The 21,031-nt window shown below is 41.6% G+C and overlaps 1 protein-coding gene across 8 annotated transcripts in view; it reads left to right on the top strand.

Annotated features, from left to right (window-relative positions):
* The window catches only part of ARHGAP12 (Rho GTPase activating protein 12), a 140,029-nt gene that overhangs the window by 53,608 nt on the left and 65,390 nt on the right, over window positions 1–21,031 (top strand). For 7 of the 8 annotated variants that reach the window (XM_025208484.1, XM_025208483.1, XM_025208482.1 and 4 more), the window contains 3 exons: window positions 5,166–5,429; window positions 15,986–16,126; window positions 18,729–18,809. In XM_025208484.1, the coding sequence (XP_025064269.1) occupies window positions 5,166–5,429; window positions 15,986–16,126; window positions 18,729–18,809 (486 nt within the window). The remainder of the gene's footprint in view (window positions 1–5,165; window positions 5,430–15,985; window positions 16,127–18,728; window positions 18,810–21,031) is intronic. The other variant, XM_025208489.1, reaches the window with a different exon arrangement.

Here is a 21,031-nt window from a genome sequence, read left to right as displayed (position 1 = left end):
TGCCCTCATCCCTGAGCCCTCTGCATCAGCTGGTCATGACTGTCCTATGTCCTGCCCCTTGCCCTGGCTGGGCAGCACCTGCCCCAGCTTCCCTCCTCCCTCACCATGGGGGCCTTGGTTTGCTCCCCTCACACCCCTTTCATCCCCCTGCCCCTTCCCCACCCTGCCCCCCAACAGACTTACCAGCTAGATGTTGGTCTCCAAGCTGCCAGGCAGCATATTGGCAATCAGATTGCTATCTGTTTGCTGATATGGCTTGTTAATAATAGGCCATCGGTATCGGCTCACAAAATCTTTATCAGTGCATTTCTAATTTCTATTGGTACTCTGTAAATTCCTTTGATCTAAAAACCTAATTTTGTCATTTGTTTTTCTTGGAGAGAGTATGCAGTTTTGTTGTTTCTTCTATTTTCTAGCAGAATACTCCAGTGGTGCAGTTTTAAAAAGCAACACCCCTTCTCCACTCCACTCCCTCCCCACCACCATCACCACCACCACCACAGCAGTTAGGGGTCCCAGGGCATGTCTACATGATACTGTACTGTGGAGTAGACTAATTAGCTCCTCAGTATATGCTGCACATTTACAGGTGTGGCCCTATTAAGCTGCAGTAAACTAACTCCACAGCAGGGTAGTACTTGTAAATACAAAGGGCACCTACTTAGGGGTGCACTGATAGAGATTTTTGGGGCCAGTACCGATAGAGCCAATATTTAAGAAGGCATATCAGCCAATACTGATCTAATTGCCTCCAACTGGTAAGTCTAATGTGGGGGGAGGGGAGGGGCATGGGGGGCAGATCAATGCCTCCCGTGGTGAGGGAGGGGGCAGGTGCTGCCCAGGCTGGATCTGCGGCTTGTGATGGAGGAGAGGCAGTTCCTGCTGCTTGCACCCCAGGAGGGCATGGGGTGTGTGCACATCCCCCCTCCCCCTGGATCTGCGCAGGGCGGGCTGCAGCTGGGACCGTGTGGGGCTCTTCTCAGCAGAGACTGGGCTTGGAGCAGCCACCAGCGGCGCTGGGAGGATGCTGTATCCACTCCAGATTTCACTGTTGCTCAGCTCCGAATGCTGCCACTGCCAGCCTCCTGCCTCAGCCCTAGCTGTTCCTGGCGCGTGGGTGGAGGTGGGGCATTGAGTTGGGGCTGCATCTGGCAGTGGTGGCAAAATTTGGGGTAGATGCAGCATCCTCCCAGCATTGCTGGTGCCTGCTCCAAGCCTAGCTCCCACCAAGAAGAGGCCCGTGCAGGCTCAGCTGCAGCCCACCCTGCGCAGATCTGGGGGGCACATGCCTCCCCCCTGCCCCTCTCCCCAGTGTCCTCCCCCGAATCGCGGCTCCAGCCCCACCCTTGCCCCATCTGGGCAGTGCCTGCTCTGCCCCTCCCTCACTGGGGGCGGGGATTGATCTGTCCTCCCTTCTTTCTTCCCCCTTCCCCCACACTGGATCTCCAGCTGAAGACAGCTCCCCATGCTGCTGGCTGTGCTCCTTGCTGGCTGAATGCTGCACTGCCGCTGTGCACAGCACAGGCACGTATTGGCCAAATTATTAGCACCATTGTGCCGATATCCGATACAGCCAGTATTCTTTATATTGGTACCGATCTGATATCGGACCAATGTATTTGTGTACCTCTAATCCTACTTCAGAGTTATTTACTTTGCAGTAATGCACGTGTAGATGCTGTCCCGGGAGTAAATTGTACCTGGTCAGCCCTGCCAGCAGGGAGCCTCACTCCTGCTTGTTGCCTAGCCACATGACTTGGCTGCTACAGGAGACTTTTGGCCCAACCAGCTTCTCTGCCCGACACAGCTACCCACTGCCTGGGTCTGATGTCCGCGTGCTCCCTGCCACCCTGGGGCTGCCCCCTTGGACCCTGGGCCACACTGCTACCACCAGCTGGAGCCTGGGGCTGATCCCCATGCACCCTGCCAGCCCAGGGCTGGCTCCCCTTGGCTTGCTGTAGGGGGGCAGAGCAGGGCAGGAGCAGGCCTGGCCTAAACTGCTCCTCCCCAGCTCAATTTTTGTTGCTGTCCCGGGTGCACATGTAGATGCTGCACCCAGGAGTTATTCAGTCGCATTAAATACACGTGTAGATGTACCCCCAGTGATAGTGCTTTATTTCCAAGCATTTCCTTATTGCTGAAGTTAAGATGAGTTTCTACCAGTTTCTTCCTTGGAATGATAAATCTAGAAGTATCTTGGATTTATTATTCACTTCTCTTCAATCCCCGTTTTTCTTTGCCCAGTTACTTTCCATTGTCAAACATATAATTTCATTCTCCCTATGCAGATGCTTGCTTTACTGCATTCAGCAATGCAGTTCATGCATCTTCCTTCAAAGCTCTGTCAGGGACAAGTCTTACAATTAAGTTCATGTTTGTCAGTTTAGCTTCCCAGGCCATTAGGAGTTCCAGAAACATCTTTCTCTAGCATTGAGGAAGGGCCTCATGGTTGTTTCAAATCATCCTTTGTTGCAGATGCCAAGCAATTTTTAAAGGATCTGAAGGGAGTTGTCTTTCCCTCTTCCTGGAACAAGATTTATGGATGTAACCTGGGATTGGGGAAGGATTTGAATGAGGAGTGTGAGAGAGATTGGGGTACTGGAATGGGTGAGGAGTTTGCAGAGTAGTGAACCTGGAAGATGGTCCAGACAAAAGGTACTGAAGCAGGAAATAGTTTGGGCTTTGGGATTCACTATTGAAGTTTAACTTGATTAGTTGATTAACAAGATTTGAGATGAAGGCTGAAGTAGATTTATGTGGAACCCCAAAAGCAACGTAGTAAAGGCTTTGTAAACCAAAGAACCCAGTGCTGGGTTTAAAAAAAAAAAACTGGGAGAGAGAGAGAGATCCTATCCCAGTCTCAAAATTCAGAAAAAAATTCTTCTGACTTTTGAGATTGGGATAGGATATGAGAGAGAGAGAGAATGAAAAGCTGGATGTGATTTTTTTGTGTGTTGGTGGAGGGGGTGGGGGAAATGAAGCTTGAGAACCTTCATCTTTTCCTTCAATCAGGCTTTTTTGATGTCTTTATTGAACAGGTAGAAAATATAATCCTCATCATTTGTCATGGTACAGTGTGGCAGAAACATCAACATTTCACTTGTTGGGTTTTTTTAACTTTGTGCAGCACTTCTCTCCAGTTCCACTACTTCAGCTAGTAGTCAAGTTTTCTTTTTCTTTTTGCATACAATTTAGGTGCATGTTAAATCTTATTTATCATATATTAGGAGACCTGCTTTTCTTTAAGACCTAGTCTTACAATCTCCTTTAGTTTCTTTAAAATGTAAATTCCTCTTTTGGTTGTGGTTGTTGTCTATTAATGGCTTCTATCTGATTATGTGGTATAAACCAAAGTATCACACTTCCTTGTCTAAGCAAAATCTCATGTATATATGATTAGATGTGGTCTAGATTAGCAGTTTGAGTTTTGAAGACCTGTGGTAATCTGTACAGTTTTATATGGCATTCATAACATCTTTATAACTTTAAAAACATGACATTGTGTAATAAACTGCTAATATAAAACGGCTTCCTTTAAGCATTTTTGTAGTTTGTAAGTTATTTTCAGTGTCTCCAATTTCTTGTAGTTTTTCCTGTGGGTAAATCACTAGGGATAACGTTCTAGCAGAAAAATTGCATTATTTTTGCAATTATAATTGCAAATATTGCATTATTTGCATTGCCAGTAGCAGTATTTCATTCTATAGATGTTGGTTAAATTTCTACTTCCATTTCAAATATAGTCAAATAAAGTTGACCGTATTAATTTGTGAACCATGGGAAGGGCTACCATTCACCAAACTTTAAACACCAAACTGTCTAAATAAGTTCCTCTATACTATATTGAGGTTGTGACATACAATTACTGTTGGACAGTAACAATATCTTAATTGACTCCTCTGTGAAATCCTATGAAATATGAACTTTCATTTCTACCCAGGAGAACTTTTACAATTTCTCTGATGCCTGATGAAGGGTGTTTGTGCCCAAAAGCTTGCAATTAAAGAATTGTTTTTGCAAAAATCTTGTTGGTCTAATAAAAGATACCACCTCCTACCATGAGCCCTGATTATTTAAGAATAGCTGTTTTAGGTCAGTGATATTTCAGTTTTAAAAATTTACAGGAAAACCATTCACTGAAGTTCCCAAATTCTTTAGTTGCAGCATTTAGGCCACGTTGTTAGATCTCACTCAGGATAATAGAAAACAGGCAATATAAAAGACATCTTTATTTTTTTCTGTTTCTCTACATGACTTCAGTTTTAGGGGAAGAGCCACCTATGTTTTACACTCAGAAAGCAACATCTAACGAAAGTTAATGCTTTACACTTTGCATATCTTGATGCTTCAACTGAATTTTGCTGCAAGTTATTGACATCGTGCCTAATTCCTTCTCAAATCTGTTAAATAAAACTAGTTATCTGGAGGAATGTTAATGAAACAAAACAGCTCTTTAGGTATCTTCTAGGTTGAATAGATATGGTCTGGGGAATAAACCTTAAGTTTATGGGCAGAAAAAATATTCAATTTTTTAAATAACCATGCCCTCTTAAATGGCAGAAGTTTCATAATTTCATAGGAGCTATGGTCAGGAGAGACCTGAACAGATCATCTAGCCTGACTCCCTGCCACAGGCAGGAATAATGCTGGGTTCACAAGACCCCAGACAGGTGATCATCTAACCTCTTTTTGAATTTACCCAAGGTAGGGGCGAGGACCACTTCCATGGTAAGTTGGTTCCAGATTCTGGCCACCCTAACCATAAAATATTGCCTCCTGATTTCTAACCTAAACCTATTTTCCATCAGCTTATTACTGTTGTTCCTCATCGCCCCATGTGGTGCTGGGGAGAATAGGACTCTTCCTATTTGCTGTTGATCTCCCCTGATGAGTTTGTAGGCAGCCACCAGGTCCCCCCTCAGCCTCCTCTTGCTGAGGCCAAACAGGTTCAGGTCCCTCAGTCTCTCCTCATAGGGCCTGTCCTGCTGCCCTCTCACCAAGCGGGTGGCCATCCTCTGAACTCTCTCCAGTCTTTCCCTTAATATGTATATTTAAAAATGTTTTAGTTAATTTGCATTATCCTACTGTAATATTTGTTATTTAAAGGAGCATAATAATAATTTGTTTGCAGTTTCAGTAATAATGAATTATTTCTTTTACAATAGCCAACTACTCCACCAAGCCAAGGGAGGCCTGATTCACCAGTTTATGCTAATTTACAAGAACTGAAAATATCTCAGTCTGCACTCCCACCTTTACCTGCAAACCCACCAATTCAAGTTAATGGAGAGTGGGAAACTCATAAAGACACTACAGGACGATGTTATTACTACAATCGAGGAACACAGGAAAGAACCTGGAAACCTCCACGTTGGACCAGAGATACAAACATAAATAAAGGGGACCCCCAGAGCCAACTAGATCATGAGGTATTCTCTATTCTTGATGCAAACAGATTGCAAACGTGTGCTGTTTTGCTCTTTGGTTATGCTAGTAAAGCTTTTAACACTAAAAGACGTACTTGTTTTGAAGTAGAAAAGCATGTTGTTGTCTTCTGTTTTTCTTCTGTAGTTAGATGTGTGTGGTAAAACTTATGTGAAGTCTGTTTTTGCTGGACTCCTTTGTCCCCAGATCAGAAGTGAATTAAAACCTCAGGCCTTGTGCCTCTCATTCCATTTGGGTACCCGTAGAAGCTATTTTCTTTAGTCTTGGCTCCCTTTTTTGGAAGAAATAAACATATGGATGATCTTTTATTAAAGTAACAGGATTTTCTCTGGGGTGAGGAAGACAGCATTCCCATTCTTGTTTCTGAAACAAGAAAGATAACATTCCCTTTTTCTTTCTTCTTTATGAGAATACCTCTGGAGGAAGGATCTTGGAAGCTGAGTTAACATTTACATTTCTGGTCTAAAGGTGTACATATTTAATTCTTTTTGCTCTTGATTTGAATCTCATCCTCCCACCCCACTGGAGATTTTTTTTTAAAAATGCCACCAATATTTGGCCAGATGATTTTGGCACCTTTTTCTGTGTTGTGCATCATCTACCTTTATCTCCAACCATTATCAGTTTTCTCTTTAATGGTTCTGCAATAAAACAACGTAGGTCATAATCTCCTAAAACTAAATGCAGGCTGACATGCAGATAGTGTATAAATTTTGTGGCATCTCACGTTTCATTCTCTCAGAAGATGCCACTGCTGTAAATGTGGCATCCTCAGTCTATGTAGTTGGTGGTGGCATGCTAATTAGTTAGCATAGATTTCCGTTTTTCCTTATATACCACCAAAGTTCAGTGCTAACAGGATCTGAAAGTGATCTACCAATATTCCTTGTATAGGGCAACTGAACTAATCCAGGTTTCAAGGTTTTGGTAGAGCTTCTTAAACACAGAAGGTACATGTGTAGAGAAACTATGGGGAAAGTGATTTCCATATTTTAGCGGGGGAAAGATATATAAGGGTTATTGGGAAAGAAAGTAGAAGTTAGACTCCATGGTAGTGGGATTGTACTGCCAAATGAATATTTAGAATGTTTCTAGGACTTTTATTGTCAGTGATTTGTAAGGAAGTGAAGACCTGTGTGTTGCTAGATTGTAGTTAGAAAATGAGATTAAAACCATATTTAATTTTTTGGGGTTTTTTTGTATAGCATGAATTACATACACAACAAAACAGAAGTAGTTTTAGATGTTTGGTTACTAGTTGGACAGGTTTCATGTCTTAATAAATATACAAACCTAAATCTTTTATATAATTCAAAGACGTATTTTTATAGAATGGAGCTAAAAAAAAAAATAGTTGCACACTTGGAGCCTACTACTTTTCTTAAGGGTGTGCAGTTTTGCATGCTGGCTGAATTGATATCCAGAAATGCCATGCTAAGTGCAGAGTAAAATAATTCCTGCTTGTATCTATTTATATAAGAATATGAATTTTATTTTTGAAATCATAATTATTGTATACATCTGTTACAGTTAAAGGTATGTGAAAGATGTCTTACTTCTAAATGAGAAGAGAGAGATTCCTTTATGTTCAAAATTTGAATCGTTCTTCATGCTTGACTTTATAAGAGATGGAATTACTGCACTGAATATTAGAAACAGTATGAGTTGTATGTCATTGTAAAAACAGATCTCGTTTGTCAGTACATATGGTGGTTTGCATAGTTTATTTAACAGCTTAAAAAAATAAATCTGTCCCTAGTGTGAAATTTGTAGGAACTACTAATCTCCAGACCAACTGCCAAACGGGTACTGAGCGTGCTTACATGCGAGTTTTTTAATAGGTATTAGCCTATTTTCATGCACATTAAAGCATCACCAAAAAAAAAAAAAAAGTGCTTTTGCTAATGTGCATGAAAATAGGCTAATGCACCTTTTTCTAGTACCTCACAATGGAGGTACTAAAATTAATGCACATTAGCAGAAGCACATTAATAAATGTCTGGAAGTACCTATGGTGTTGTTTGGGGAAGGGCTTGCTTTTGAATTACACAAATAATTAATCTATACCTGATGTACGTATAGATCGGGGTGGGCAAAATTCAGTCCATAGGCTGGATCCAGCCAACCAGGCGATTTTTTTTCCCCAGCCTGTGGGCTGCCACCAATTAATTGTACCACACCCAGCCTGTGCACTTCAGTTCCATCCTCATGCACACAAGGGCCTCAACACTGGCCCTGGCCAGTGCACACAGCTTCTGGGCAGGGCTGCTGCTGCCACTGTTGCAGCCATGAGGAAACCTGCTCAGTTTCTGTGGTCTCCAGTGGCAGTTTCTTGTAGTCCTGGTTGCAGTGCTTGCTCCATGCAGCAGGTAGGAAAGTGGTGGCAGGTGTTGGGGAAGCATGGGGTTGGGGTTGGTGGGAGCATGGAGTCCGGAGTCTGGGTTGACTTGGTTCTTTTGTGCAAGACTCACCATGGCTTACGTGCAGCTCCCACGACTTGCATACCACCTGAAGCAGGGTTTCCCCTGATGGCATGCGGCTCCCGGGAGCTGCATCTGAGCCGTGGGGAGCCCTCCACAATAGAGGTGATCTGGCCTGGCTCTGCTCCTTGCCGCCACGTGAACTCCTGGAACTGGCTGGAGCCACGTGCTTCTGGGCAGCTGTGCTTGCATGGGCCATGAGCATCCTGAGGACCTGCTGCTGCTGATGCTGCTGGTAGTGGGGGCTGTGTGCCATAGGGATGGGGGGCACGTGAGGGAATCCCACCCTCCCTCACATCCCACAAACCCCACCTACCCACACATACAGCCATACCCTCTCAAACTTCACACGCACCCCCCCACCATACACACACACCCCACCCACAAATACAAAAGTAAGACGTTATTTCTGAGCTATTATGCAACCGCCTCTATATACAGTATGCAAACACAGATAAAATGAGACAACTTCTTTTTTTTTTTTTTTTTTTGACAATAAAATTAAAATATGTTATAGTAGATGTTTGACTTTTTTAATATATGATTTGGTTTTATTCCTTGGTTCCAAGATGGCAACCCCCAACCCCCCTGCAAAAGGAGTACTTTTGGGGGCAAGGGGAGGGACTTGTGGTGGCAACGGTCAGAGGTTAGGGGTGGGACTTCGAGTCCCAAGATGGTGACCGGGGGCTGAGGTACCTGTCAAGGGGCAGAGCTACACTTCTGACCCTCGACAGCTCACCAAAACTCGGTAAGGAGCCCTCTGGCCAAAATGATTGCCCACCCCTGGTATAGATGGATAAAATAACTTCTTATTAGCAAGTTCTGGGGGTCCTTAGTTCTCTTGGACTTTTAAAAGCTACCTCCAGATTCTCAAAGTAGGCAAAACACCTACTCAAACAGGTTTTCAGATCCTGTTACTTGAAAGTGTTTTTTTTAACAGTATTTCTAACCCCCCCCCCCACTTGTATTTTTCCTAACTGTGCTGCTGTTTACTGCTGTTGGGCCCTTTCTGTGTATGGATATTTCTGTCAGAATGCAAATAAGACTGGGAGGGGCCTGTTGAAGGGGTGGAGGTTCCTATTTAAGGAATTGAATGCATACGAATCTTGAGTCAAATGGGTCGCTAACTGGCTGGAGGGCCACACCCAGAGAGTGGTGGTGGATGGGTCATTTTCGACCTGGAGGGATGTGGGCAGTGGGGTCCCCCAGGGCTCAGTCCTCGGACCCGCACTGTTCAACATCTTCATCAGTGACTTGGACGAAGGGGTAAAAAGCACCCTGTTCAAATTTGCTGATGACACTAAGATGTGGGGGGAAGTGGGTACGCTAGAAGGAGAATCAGCAGCATACCTACAGGCTGGGGAACTCCCTTCTCGTCAGTGCAGAGACAGAAAAGGATCTTGGAGTCATTATTGATGCCAAAATGAACATGGGCCGACAGTGTGGGGACGCAGTCAGGAAGGCCATCTGCACCTTGTCATGCATCCACAGATACATCTCAAGCAGGTCCAAGGAGGTGATCCTCCCCCTCTATGCGACACTGGTCAGGCCGCAGTTGGAGTACTGCGTCTGGTTCTGGGCGCCGCACTTCAGGAGGGATGTGGACAACTTGGAGCGGGTCCAGAGGAGGGCCACTCACATGATCAGGGGCCAGCAGGGCAGGCCCTACGAGGAGAGGCTACGGTACCTGAACCTGTTCAGCTTCCACAAGAGAAGGCTGAGGGGGGATCTAGTGGCCTGTTATAAACTAGTCAGGGGGGACCAGCAGGCATTGGGAGAGTCCCTGTTCCCCGAAGCACTACCAGGAGTGACAAGAAATAAAGGTCACAAGCTGGCAGAGGGTAGATTCAGACTAGACATCAGGAGGCGCTACTTCACAGTCAGGGCAGCTAGGATCTAGAACCAACTTCCAAGCAAAGTGGTGCTGGCTCCTACTTTGAGGGTCTTTAGGAGGAGGCTAGATGAACACCTTGCTGGAGTCGTTTGACCCGAGTGCTCTTTTCTGCCACCGCACGGGGTCGGACTTCATGATCTGTCAAGGTCCCTTCTGACCCTACAAACTATGAAACTATGAGGTTGATACAAGTGCTAGAAGAAGCAAACATTTACCAGGATATCTCCCACTTCACTCGTAGTGCCAGTTTTAAAAGTGTAAGATTACATTTCTTTCTGAATTGTTAGAAATCATTCTTGTTACGAAGCAAAGAACACATTTTAAGGTATTTGAGTCCTAATATGGAAGACTCCAGCACTGCCTTACGAGAAATTGGAGTGAGATGGGTTGACTGTCCTTCCTCTGCCCTCGGGGCTGGATATCTGCTGTTCTTCTAGATTCTGAAGCAGCAGCACTGTGGCATTTACAAGCATTTCTTTGGTTTAATTGTTTCGGAACCTATTGGAAGTAGCAGTGAAATGGATAGTATTCTTGTAAAAGTTATTGCTGCTTCTGACACTTGGCTATTACTTTCCCACTCACATCTGTCAAATAAGACTTTATTTCATACCCAGTTACTATAGCAGCTTTTCAAGTAGCTGACTCCCTAAGCAGTTGCCTTACAATGAGCTTATGGTATATATGATTTTCTGCCCCATCTTTCTTCCTGCTTTCTAATGTCAGCACTTCTAATGGTTTTTTTGTCTTTTCTCTCTAGTCCTTCAGAGTGATGCATCTGACCTATTGTCTTCCTTATATCTTTGAATCATAAACTTCTCGTGGTCCCACTGTCAGGAATATTTTTATTCTTTGCTATGGATCTATCATTTCATTGATGGTTCAGTTCGTCACCTTGTTCATGATCCTTTTATACTTTTTTTCCAGATAGTCCTGTCCAGTTTTCAGTCTCTGAATGGACACTGGGGATGCATACTTAAACTAATATAAACTTGATTTTGCTGAAGAATTCCCAATATAACAGGCTTCTTGTAATAACTAGCACTAAAAGTCAACTGTAATATAGGATGCAAACGCAGCAGGTCTAGATCTTCTCTGATTGGAAGATTGCCTGCTTTCTTTATATGTATACCTGTTTTATGTAGAATAGTAGAACAAGGAGTTTTCACTTATAACACGTTGAATTTATACTGCCTCTGGCACATGTTCATATATGACTGAAGGGACTTAGTATCATAGCAAATATTAATTAAAAAGGATGATGGCCTCCCTATACTTTTATAATTTGTATTCAATGAGAAAGGATTGGTTGTTTATATTCCATCAGGTTGGTGGTTTTATATTTTCTCAGTTAAGAAAATGGAAGTAAGATGACTTCAATCACACATGCTTCTAAAATAAATTAGCTTAATATTAGACTTGTAACTCTTTAATTAGGTAAGGAAAGTTTAGAGAATTAAAGCTGTGTATACGTTTAAGCAGTTGAAGCAGAAGTGAATTGGGTGCAGAATCATAGGACTAGATGAGGACTATGGCAGAAAGGAAAAATCTGTATGATTCCAGCAGTGTTTTGTATAAGTTCTGGCCCTGTTTAGTATAGTGGAAAAATAGAATCTAAAAGAATTACAACCAAAGATCAGGAGTATAGGAAGAGATGAAGAGGTCTGGATTTATTAGATGAGATTCATCTTCTGGGAAGTACAAGCTAATTGACCTAAGGAAGAATAATGAAAAAAAGATAGATGTTCACTAGGAGAAATGCATTAGACCATAAAGAGACCTAAGCAGCAAATATGATTTGAACTAGGAATGCAATATGGTAGCAAAATGGATTTTTGAGTGTATTCAGTATTCGTATGATTTGGGCAGTGAGACCCTCTGAGCATGACACAAGGGCTACAATGTAGAATAGAATATTCAGTTCTGGATATTTCATCAACAGTAACTTTTTACAAACAATAAATATACATGTAAAATAGAGCAGCAGAGAAGACAGGACAAAAACCCAGGGATATATCTTCAGAGACCATGTTGGCCATAGGAATGGATTGTGGAGAAAAAGGTGAAAATACCTGAGACCTATGAAAGAGCAAGCTTTTGAGAAAGTAAAGGAAACTCAAATGCCTATGTCTCATGCCAAGTTTTCAGTTTTCTGTGGAAAAATGGGAAAAAATTATGGATTTTCACATTTAACTGAGAGAAAATGCAGAATTTTCATTTTAACTTGGTAACACATAGATTTTTGCACTTTTGCGAAGAGCTCTCTGCAGGCTGGCAGCATTCCAGCCCAGTCCAGGTGATGTGGGAGGCTTGGGGCCTTGGTCTGGAATGTGCGGCTGCAGGGTCTCCTCCAGGAGCAGGATGGAGCCGTGGATGGCTTGGTGGGGCTGGCTTCTCACTGCTCCATGCACTCCCAGGGGGCAGACAGGTGCCCCCCAGATCTGTGTGCAGGGCAGACACAGGCTGCCCACTGCAGACTTGGGCTCCCCGCCCTGCTGCCCTCCCCCTGGGGCCTCTGTGGCCCAGCTGGTGGGACACAGTGTGGCAGGGCAGGGCAGGGGGCAGGGAAGCTCCTTGCTGCTGCAAGCCTTGAACTGCCCCAGTGAGGCACCCCTTGCATGTTTGGCAGCAGCAGGGGTGGCAGTGCAGAATTGTGCCCCTTGCTGCTGCCAGGCGAGCAGGAGGCACCTTGCTTTGGTAGCATGGAGCTCCCAACAGCAGAGAGTTTGCCCACTCTGCCCTGCTACGCTGGGTCCCACCCACTGGGCTGCTGAGGCCCCAGGGAGAGGGCAGCAGGCAGGAAGCCCGCAGCAGGCAGCCTGTATCCACTGTTCCCAACAGGCTGCACTCCTCCAGCTATGCCATCCATGAGGGAGGGCGAGCTGGGCTCTGTGCTTTGCTACAGCAGCTGCTACCTCCTGCAGGCAGCAGCCAGGGCTCGGGTACCGCTGCGGCGATGCAGGGGGCTGTGGACATGGGTCCTTGGCCCCATTGCCCTGGCAGTTGGGGGTGCCCTCTGACAGAGCTGGGGGGCTGGGAAGCATGGGACTGAGTGGGGAGTGAGGGGCACCAGCAGGGCTAGAGGGCTGTGGGTTGGGAGTGAGGGGCATCTGAAATGCTGGTGCACTGTGGCTTGGGAGTGAGGGCCCTGGATCTGTCTTGGTGAGCAAAGAGGGCAGGGAGAGCTCTGATTTTTTCCATGATAAAAAAACCCCCAAAATCAAATGCCAAAATGTATAGATGTATAGAATTTTTTCTATTATAGTGATTAAGGCACTAGTTGGCTTCTAAATTGCTTTAAAATTATATATCAATAAAACGTTGTATTCAGTACACACACGTGCACACGCATTTCATTTTAATTGTGGATTTTAGAGGTGCACTGATACATTGATTCAATATTGGATCAGTGCTGATATAAAGAAAATTGGCTGTATCAGAAATTGGCCTGATGCAGCTGATTAATTTGGCCAATAAATGCCCATGCATGTGCATTTCAGAAGAGCTGGATAATTGGTGTGTGTGGTAGCAACAAAATCTACCTCAGCCATTATTATGAAGAAGAGAAGAGGAAAATATAAGCATGAAGGGGTGTATGGAGTGAGGTTGAGGTCATGATGCTTGGAGAGGTTAATGGGAGGGGTCAGAGCAAACACTACAGGGAGAGAAAATTCAAATTTGAAAACTGAAGAAAGCAGTTTGACACTATTTTATACAGTTTTCACTGCTTTTGCAAAATGCGAATTCCATTCAGGTTTAGTACCCAACAGGTTATGTCATATATAAGACTTTGCAAGTTAAACCTGCAGGTCATTCACTTGAGATTTAGGCTTTCTTTGATCCTCAAAATATAGATCTCATGCAATAACAAATCTTCTGCTTGGTTTCTGCCATACAGTATTTCTGCAGTGGAGGTAATTGCAGGGCAGAAACAAAATATAGATGCACTTAGTTATTTGGTAAAACTGAATATTAAAAATGACCATAGCCTGCCAATTTGGCTTAATGCCAGCATACCTAAGACACAATTAAAGTATAAGTTATAGATCTAAAACCTCTATAGACCCTAAAGGTACCCTGTAAAACTGAATCATGTTTGGCCTATTGCTAGTATTCCTCTGCTCTCACAGTAATTTCAGTATAGTTCTTGATATCCAAGACTAGAACTCGAAGAACATGCCTAAAGACTCTTTTTTTAACAAACTACCATGTCAAACTCAGTACACAAGTAAGCTTTAAGTTTATGGTAAGTGTATGAGTCTTTTCTTGAGAATGTGCCCTCCAGAGTTATCAGATTTGGTATGCTTTGTTTTTAGCATCTAGAAACAAGTCTAGGTTTTTGACTGGTTTCGGATTCATTTGGGAGACCAGCTTAACTTCCCAATATTCACATCTCACATCGCATTGCCCTTGTAGAACAGTGGTCCTCAACACATAGCAGCTATTCCAGAGGTTGCAGGTTCGAGGCCATAGCTGAATTGCTCACAGTGTGGCCATGTCACATTCCAACAAATTTGCGAATTTTGCTAAATACCTTGTCACAAGGACATGGCCATGAGAAGGAATGAAGTAGTCCTGAACCTTTTTAGACTAAAGGCATCCTTTGGAAAAATACCAACTCATTTTTGGCTTTGGAAAAGTAATAGAGCATTTTTTCTGTTCCAGGGATTCCTAGAAAGATCACAATAGCTCAAAATGTCCTTAACCTTATGAGTTCTTATTTGACATCTCTGGGTTTATCCAGTGAATCATATTTGTACACCGAACAGTGATAACATTGTATTGTACCCTGCAGCACCCTTGAAAGGATTTCAAGGTGCATCCCAAGGTGCTGTGGCTCTCTGGCTGAGAATCAGTGTTGTAAAGTACGCCAAAAAGGAATGCAAGACTAGACACTGATTAGATTAAAACTACACTAAAGGCTGTAGATATGCCTGGTTAGCAAAAGCTACTGTTTTTCTTCTGTAGGAAACTGAATAGATATGAGATATCTAAGAAATTTCAGCTTTGCTTACATCAGTAATATTTTTAATTGGATTGGATTGAAGTTCTTCTTGGGACCTTGTGTGCATGTTTTTGAAGACAAACTGATACACCCCCCCCACCCCCGGCGCTTCCCTTCCTGCTTATAGTTTCCTTACCATCAACACTTGTTTGTTCCCCATGTCCCTTCCTCTCTTTAGCTGGTCTTTTATGGCCATGCCTTAGCTGTTGGTTGAGTAGTATAATCTGCACTCTCCTTCACGGAGCAATAATTTGGCATAATTTCTACTAGCCTTGGTAGTGAGCAAATGGGAAAAAGAATGTACACTTGATTCCCAGAGAGCTTTTCTTTTAAGCAAGGAATACTGGGGGCAGAAAAGGTGAAAAAAGAGGTCAAGTTAGAGGTGTTTTGCTCAATCTTCCATCAATTATTGATGTAGCCTTTTTTGCTCCCACTTCCTCCTTACCTTTAAAAGATGATCTTGGAGTGTAGCTTCCTTTGACTTTACTGCTGTATATTTCAAAATGGAGGATTCTAATGGAAACTGGCAATGCCCTAGCCTCTGTTGCCTGTCCAATGAGGAGGTGCTAGGACATAAAGCAAGTGCAGCTGAAGCTCCAAGTAATTCTTGGTGTATGGAACCCCTTAGTATGATGCTGTTTAGGAATTGGGGGTGAGGGGGAATTTTGCTATAAACAGCTAGCATGCTTCTTGAAAACAAAGGCATCTGATTCTCAGATCTCATAGACAATGCAACTTATTGCCAGCTGAATCATTTGGTTAGCTCAGTAAAGTCCGTTATAAGCATGTGAATAAAATGTAGATGCCTTACTGGCTAAAAAACTTGAGAAAACAAATTTATTTGAAACGGTTTTGTAATACAGTACTTGCATGGCAAAACGTTTGGTCATCTGAGATCTGATGTTAATGGGAAGTAAACAGTGGTTTTTATGTTCTCATCTCTCAGAATCTTTGAACAAGCTAGTGACAGTGAACAAGGTTTTCAGTCGTAGAAATGCACTTCTCATTTTCTGACCTAAAGTATTAAATAAAACTATAAAACTCCCTTAAATTATCACTGCATTTTTAAATCTTCAATTTCTAGCCAAGTAAACTTTGATCTCTTTCAGATATTGAACTATATTTATTCTCAAAACTCCCTTGTATGTTTCTGACTACTTATAGCATCTTTCATCAGAAGAAAACGACCACAGTTCTTGTTACAGCCAGTCAGATAGTCAGTATGGTTCTCCTCCAAAGGGTTGGTCAGAAGAGTTGGATGAACATGGTCAAACCTTATATACCAATGACTATACTAATGAAAAGGTACATTTTCCTTTCTTCTCATCACTTGTAGTCTAAATCTTTAAAGTTAATTATCTCTATTAATATAAGTTTCTATTTTAGTGGTAAAGCTTTTCTATAATGCTGGCTTCCTTTATTCTTCAATGAGTACAGAACTTTGGCAACTGAACCAAGTTTGTCCTGATGTATGCCATACCTATGTGCTGTGAAGATGTTTTTCCTACTGATAGCTCTAAAATTGGGACATCATATACAATTTAAACAAACATGCATTGCATCATTTTTTTATCCTCTTGTGATGCTATAGGGAAGTGCTTCTTGCCAGTGTTTTGCCTTGTAGTACAGAAGAGTTCTTCATGCATAATGAGCCATTTTATTAGTTTGTTTATTTAATCTTGTAAATTTTTTCTTTGAGAAGCAGCAAAATTTAGTCATTGGAGCACAGCAGCATCAAGAGATGTGTGTTTTGTTTGTTCTTTTTCTACCATTGACTCATTGTGACAGAGCATTTTACCTATCAGTTTTCACATCTATAAAATGGGCATATAGCTTTCCCCCCATTTTGTAAAACAAGTTTGTAATCTTGTCCTATTGTGTTCACACTAATGCTGGTATTGAGTTTGATTACTTTTTTAAAAATGGACAGTGAGGAAAAAATAAATGTATTTAATGTCCATGGAATAGGTATGCTTCTGTAATATACTAATCTACAGTAAAGTTGTTGTTTTTTTTTTAACTGCAGTATTTAAATTTGAAAGCTGTTTGTTTTTTTAAGACGTGATAATTTTTAAGGTGATTCGTATCTCTTTGTAGAACATGTCCTGTTTGTTGCTTTAGTTTCTAAAAACTTGCGTGGAAGTAACTTCTGCATTAGATTTATTTTAGAAATGTTCTGAATTTTACTGTGAACAGATCATTTTCTTATTCAAATTTCTTTCAACTCTGCTTGAGATTTAGCTAAGTAATGTTGTATAACATTATAAACTTACATTGGACTTTATAGTAAAATGCCTTCCCTAATGCACAGAATATGTGTTCATGGGTTGAAGGACATACCTTTTGAACATCTCTTTGCCAGTTTATAAACAGACTTTTTTTTGCTAGGTCTCTTCTTCCTCTGTAAAACAGAAAAAATGCACTATTTGTTTAGAGCGGTGGTTCTTGAGCATTTTTGTACCAGAACCCATTTGTAAATATCAGCGGCTAGTCCTGACCCAGTACTTGTCACTCCCAACCTGCTGCTCCCTACCCCCAGGCCACAGCGGCCCCAAGCAGCTTCTTGAAGGCTGGAACTCTGGCAACCTGAAAGGGACAAGCCATAGTTTCCCATGTTTATCTCCTTTTAAAGGAGAATCCATTTTTTAAGTTTGTTTGTGACCCTTTCATATATTCTTGTGACCCACTTTGCAGTCATGACCCACAGGTCTAGAAATGGTGGTTTAGAGGGCTCCTTCTAGGTGTTAGAAACGCCATTACATTTTTTCATTATTTGATTAAGAGCAATATCCATGTTTTATAAATATCTTATTGATACTTTTGTAAATATTTTATTGTCTTTTTGTGCAATAGTATCTGAAATGCTCTACAACTCATTTATTAACTTTACAGGAACCTTGATTGAGCTCGTGGCTGTCCTGTACCTAATTAAATAATAAGGTTATCATAGAATCAGAGAAAGTTAGGGTTGGAAGGGACCTCAGGAGGTCATCTAGTCTAACCCCCTGCTCAAAGCAGGAGTATCCCCAACTAGATCATCCCAGCCAAAGCTTCGTCTAGCCTGGTTCAGTGTTTTACTACTCTCCTAATGAGAAAATTCTTCCTAATATCTAACCTAAACTCCCCTTGCTGCAACTCAAGACCATTGCTGCTTGTTTTGTCATCTGCCACCACTGAGAACAATTTAGCTACATCCTCTTTTGAATACCCCCTTCAGATAGTTGAAGGCTGCTATTAAGTCCCCTCAGTCTCCTCTTCTCTTGACTCCCTCAGTCTTCCCTCATAAGTCACGTCCCCCAGCCCCCTCATCATTTTTGTTATGCTAGACCCTCTCCAATTTGTCCACATCCTTTCTGTAGTGAGGGCCCAAAACTAGACACAGTACTCCAGATGTGGCCTCGCCAGTGCTGGATAGAGGAAAATAATCACTCCCCATGACCTACTGGCAACACACCTACCAATGCAGCTCAGTATGCCGTTAGCCTTCTTGGCAACAAGGGCACACTGATAAGTTTCTGTATTTAGTTCTCAATGCTTTTTAAACTTAACATTTTAAAGAGTACCATATATTTTATTTTATTTTGTTTGTTAAATCCACTTTTAACCCCTTTGCTCACCTAACAAACTCAACTCAATCCAGATTTTCACTAGCTGTGACATAACAGGGCACTGTGCTATAGGGATGACAGGAGAGAAATTCACAATAAGTTACTTGAGGGGGTAGGTTTTGAAAAAATGATAATTTTATGCCCTTATTGTTTGTTGGTGTTGGTAAATTGATGGGGGGTGCACAATGGAAATATTTTGAAAGTAAAACAGTCAAATTTCCATTTTTACTCGAAGCTTGATGCTCTGGTATTTAGCTGCTTGTCATTATTATTGAATTTTCTATTATTTATTTCTGCAGTGGATAAAACATGTAGATGAACAAGGTAGACCATATTACTACAGTGCTGATGGATCACGTTCAGAATGGGAACTGCCAAAGGTTAGTAAAAATTACAAAAATGTCCTGATAACTCATTTTTCAATATAAATTCATAGAAATAGATGTGTAGTTAAGAATTCACAACAGAAAGCAGGTGGCTTATTCTTTACTTATACTTATTTTTAACATTTCTTTTTGTGAAGGCATTCATTGTAGTGAATAAGACATCAGACATAATTGGATATAACAGTGTCAGAAATGTTTTTTAACATCTGTACCTAAATGTGCATATGCTGACATTGCTTTTTCTAATGCACTGAAGAATAATTGTCTAGAAGAGGAGCAGAAATATAAACTCGACACATTCTCCACTAAACTAATATAATTTCAGCTAAGAGAATATAAAATTAATTTCCCATCACATTTTTCTGAACCTAATTATTTAAGTTATATAGGCTTCAGTTTCCTTTTGAGGAGGGATAGAAAACAGAGAACTAATCAATAGTTCTTTAACATTTTTGGGATGTTACCAGTAGAATTTCACCTGAAATTTGTTTTGGTTTTCATTTGATTTGACATGAGAGTTCAATTTTTTTCCAATAGCAGTGAAAATTAAGAATACTGAAAAAGTGTTATGGATAATTTCTAATTAGAGTATGTCAGTCTTTATAGAGAATGATTTCAAGGTATTTATAAAATAAGCTATACTTTTTAAATATTTGGTTATACAGAAAGCATCCACCATTGGGTCTTTAAAGAACCTATATACTTGGATGTGATCAAACAGAGTTTTGGATTTTTTATTTTAACTCGTATAGTCAGCTATATGGGCAGCTGTGTTACTAGTGAGTTCTGGATTCGTCTGTTATAGTGAACCAGAGAGATATTTCTTTAATTTTGTGATCAAGTAGAGATCCAGAGTTTTGTGACGGCTCATACCTACCAATATCCTTAATTATATTGTTTAAGAATAAGAATAAATTATTGACCAACTGTTTCCTTTTATGGTGCTTAGTCTGATTAAATATGATCAGATAGGCTTTGTCAATCCTGTCAATTTGTTAGTAATGTAGATAAATTGGAGAAGTAAAGCATAAGCTGGTGTATTCATTCTGGAACTTTTTTAATGCAGAGAGAATGAGCTGACAGTGGAGTGAACTTGAACTTTGTTTTGGTTTAGGGTCTGAGTTAGACAAAGTTGATACTATTAACTCTAATCCAACAGCTGCAGTTTACACTGACAGTGCAACAGTAAGTTAGCTTAAAAAACAGCGGGGAAAGAAAAGTGGTATTGGGAAGGGTATCTTTGTAGTGTTTAGATTCTAGAGGTACACTGTATCTGTCCAAAGTAAAAATAGTCTCAGAGCTTGCAGCTTAAATTTTCCTTTATCTACCTTGCATTAATGAACCTTCTGGGATTTCTCTTGGGGCTCTGCCACACATTACAATTATGGCATGATTAATGTGTTAATTGTACCATAAATTGTAACATGCTACACATGTACCCAAATTTATGGTACTATAACAGGGAAAGCTAGCCACAGAGATGGTCCACATTTGATATGGGACATCTTTTGTGGCTGGTTTGTATTGAACCTTAAACTGAACATGTAGCATGTGTCTAGTAGATCTGGGACTGCCCTGTAATGCAAATATGGCATGGCAGGACTTGTGACTGTTGAGCTCAAGGGTCAGATCCCATCATGCCATTAAATCAGGGGCGGGCGATTATTTTCGGCAGAGGGCTGCTTTCTGAGTTTTGGCAAGCCATCAAGGGCTGCATGACAGGCAGCCCAGGGCAGATTAATATTAATTTTCTAAATTTTTTAGGGGCTCTGAGGGCTGGATAGAATGGCTTGGCAGGCTGCATCTGGCCCGCAGGTTGTATTTTGCCCACCCCTGCCTTAAATGAACATCTGATCCCTGAGAAACATTTGATCGAAAAAGAAAGACCAGCTGAGAAAAAAATAATGGATATTGGAAGTGGTGTCCTAATATATTAGGAGCAATACAAACAAATATCCAAGATGAGAAGAACTAGCTTAAAACTGAAATAATGCTACTGTTCAAAATAAATTAAACTTCTGAATTACTTCTGGGGAATTTTAACAGGGTCTCAAACATCCTCCTGTAATAGAGCTAAAGGACCAGACAGTGAAATGGATAATCATTCAGATCTGTTTATATTGAGCCTTCCATGGGATTCTAATGTTGCCTCATAGATTCATAGATGTTAGGGTCGGAAGGGACCTCAATAGATCATCGAGTCCAACCCCCTGCAT

This window comes from Alligator sinensis, unplaced genomic scaffold, assembly GCF_000455745.1.
Source record: "Alligator sinensis unplaced genomic scaffold, ASM45574v1 scaffold309_2, whole genome shotgun sequence".
In the NCBI taxonomy this organism is placed as follows: domain Eukaryota; kingdom Metazoa; phylum Chordata; order Crocodylia; family Alligatoridae; genus Alligator; species Alligator sinensis.
The sequence above is the reverse complement of the archived record's forward strand: the minus strand, read 5'-3'. Positions and strand labels throughout refer to the sequence as shown.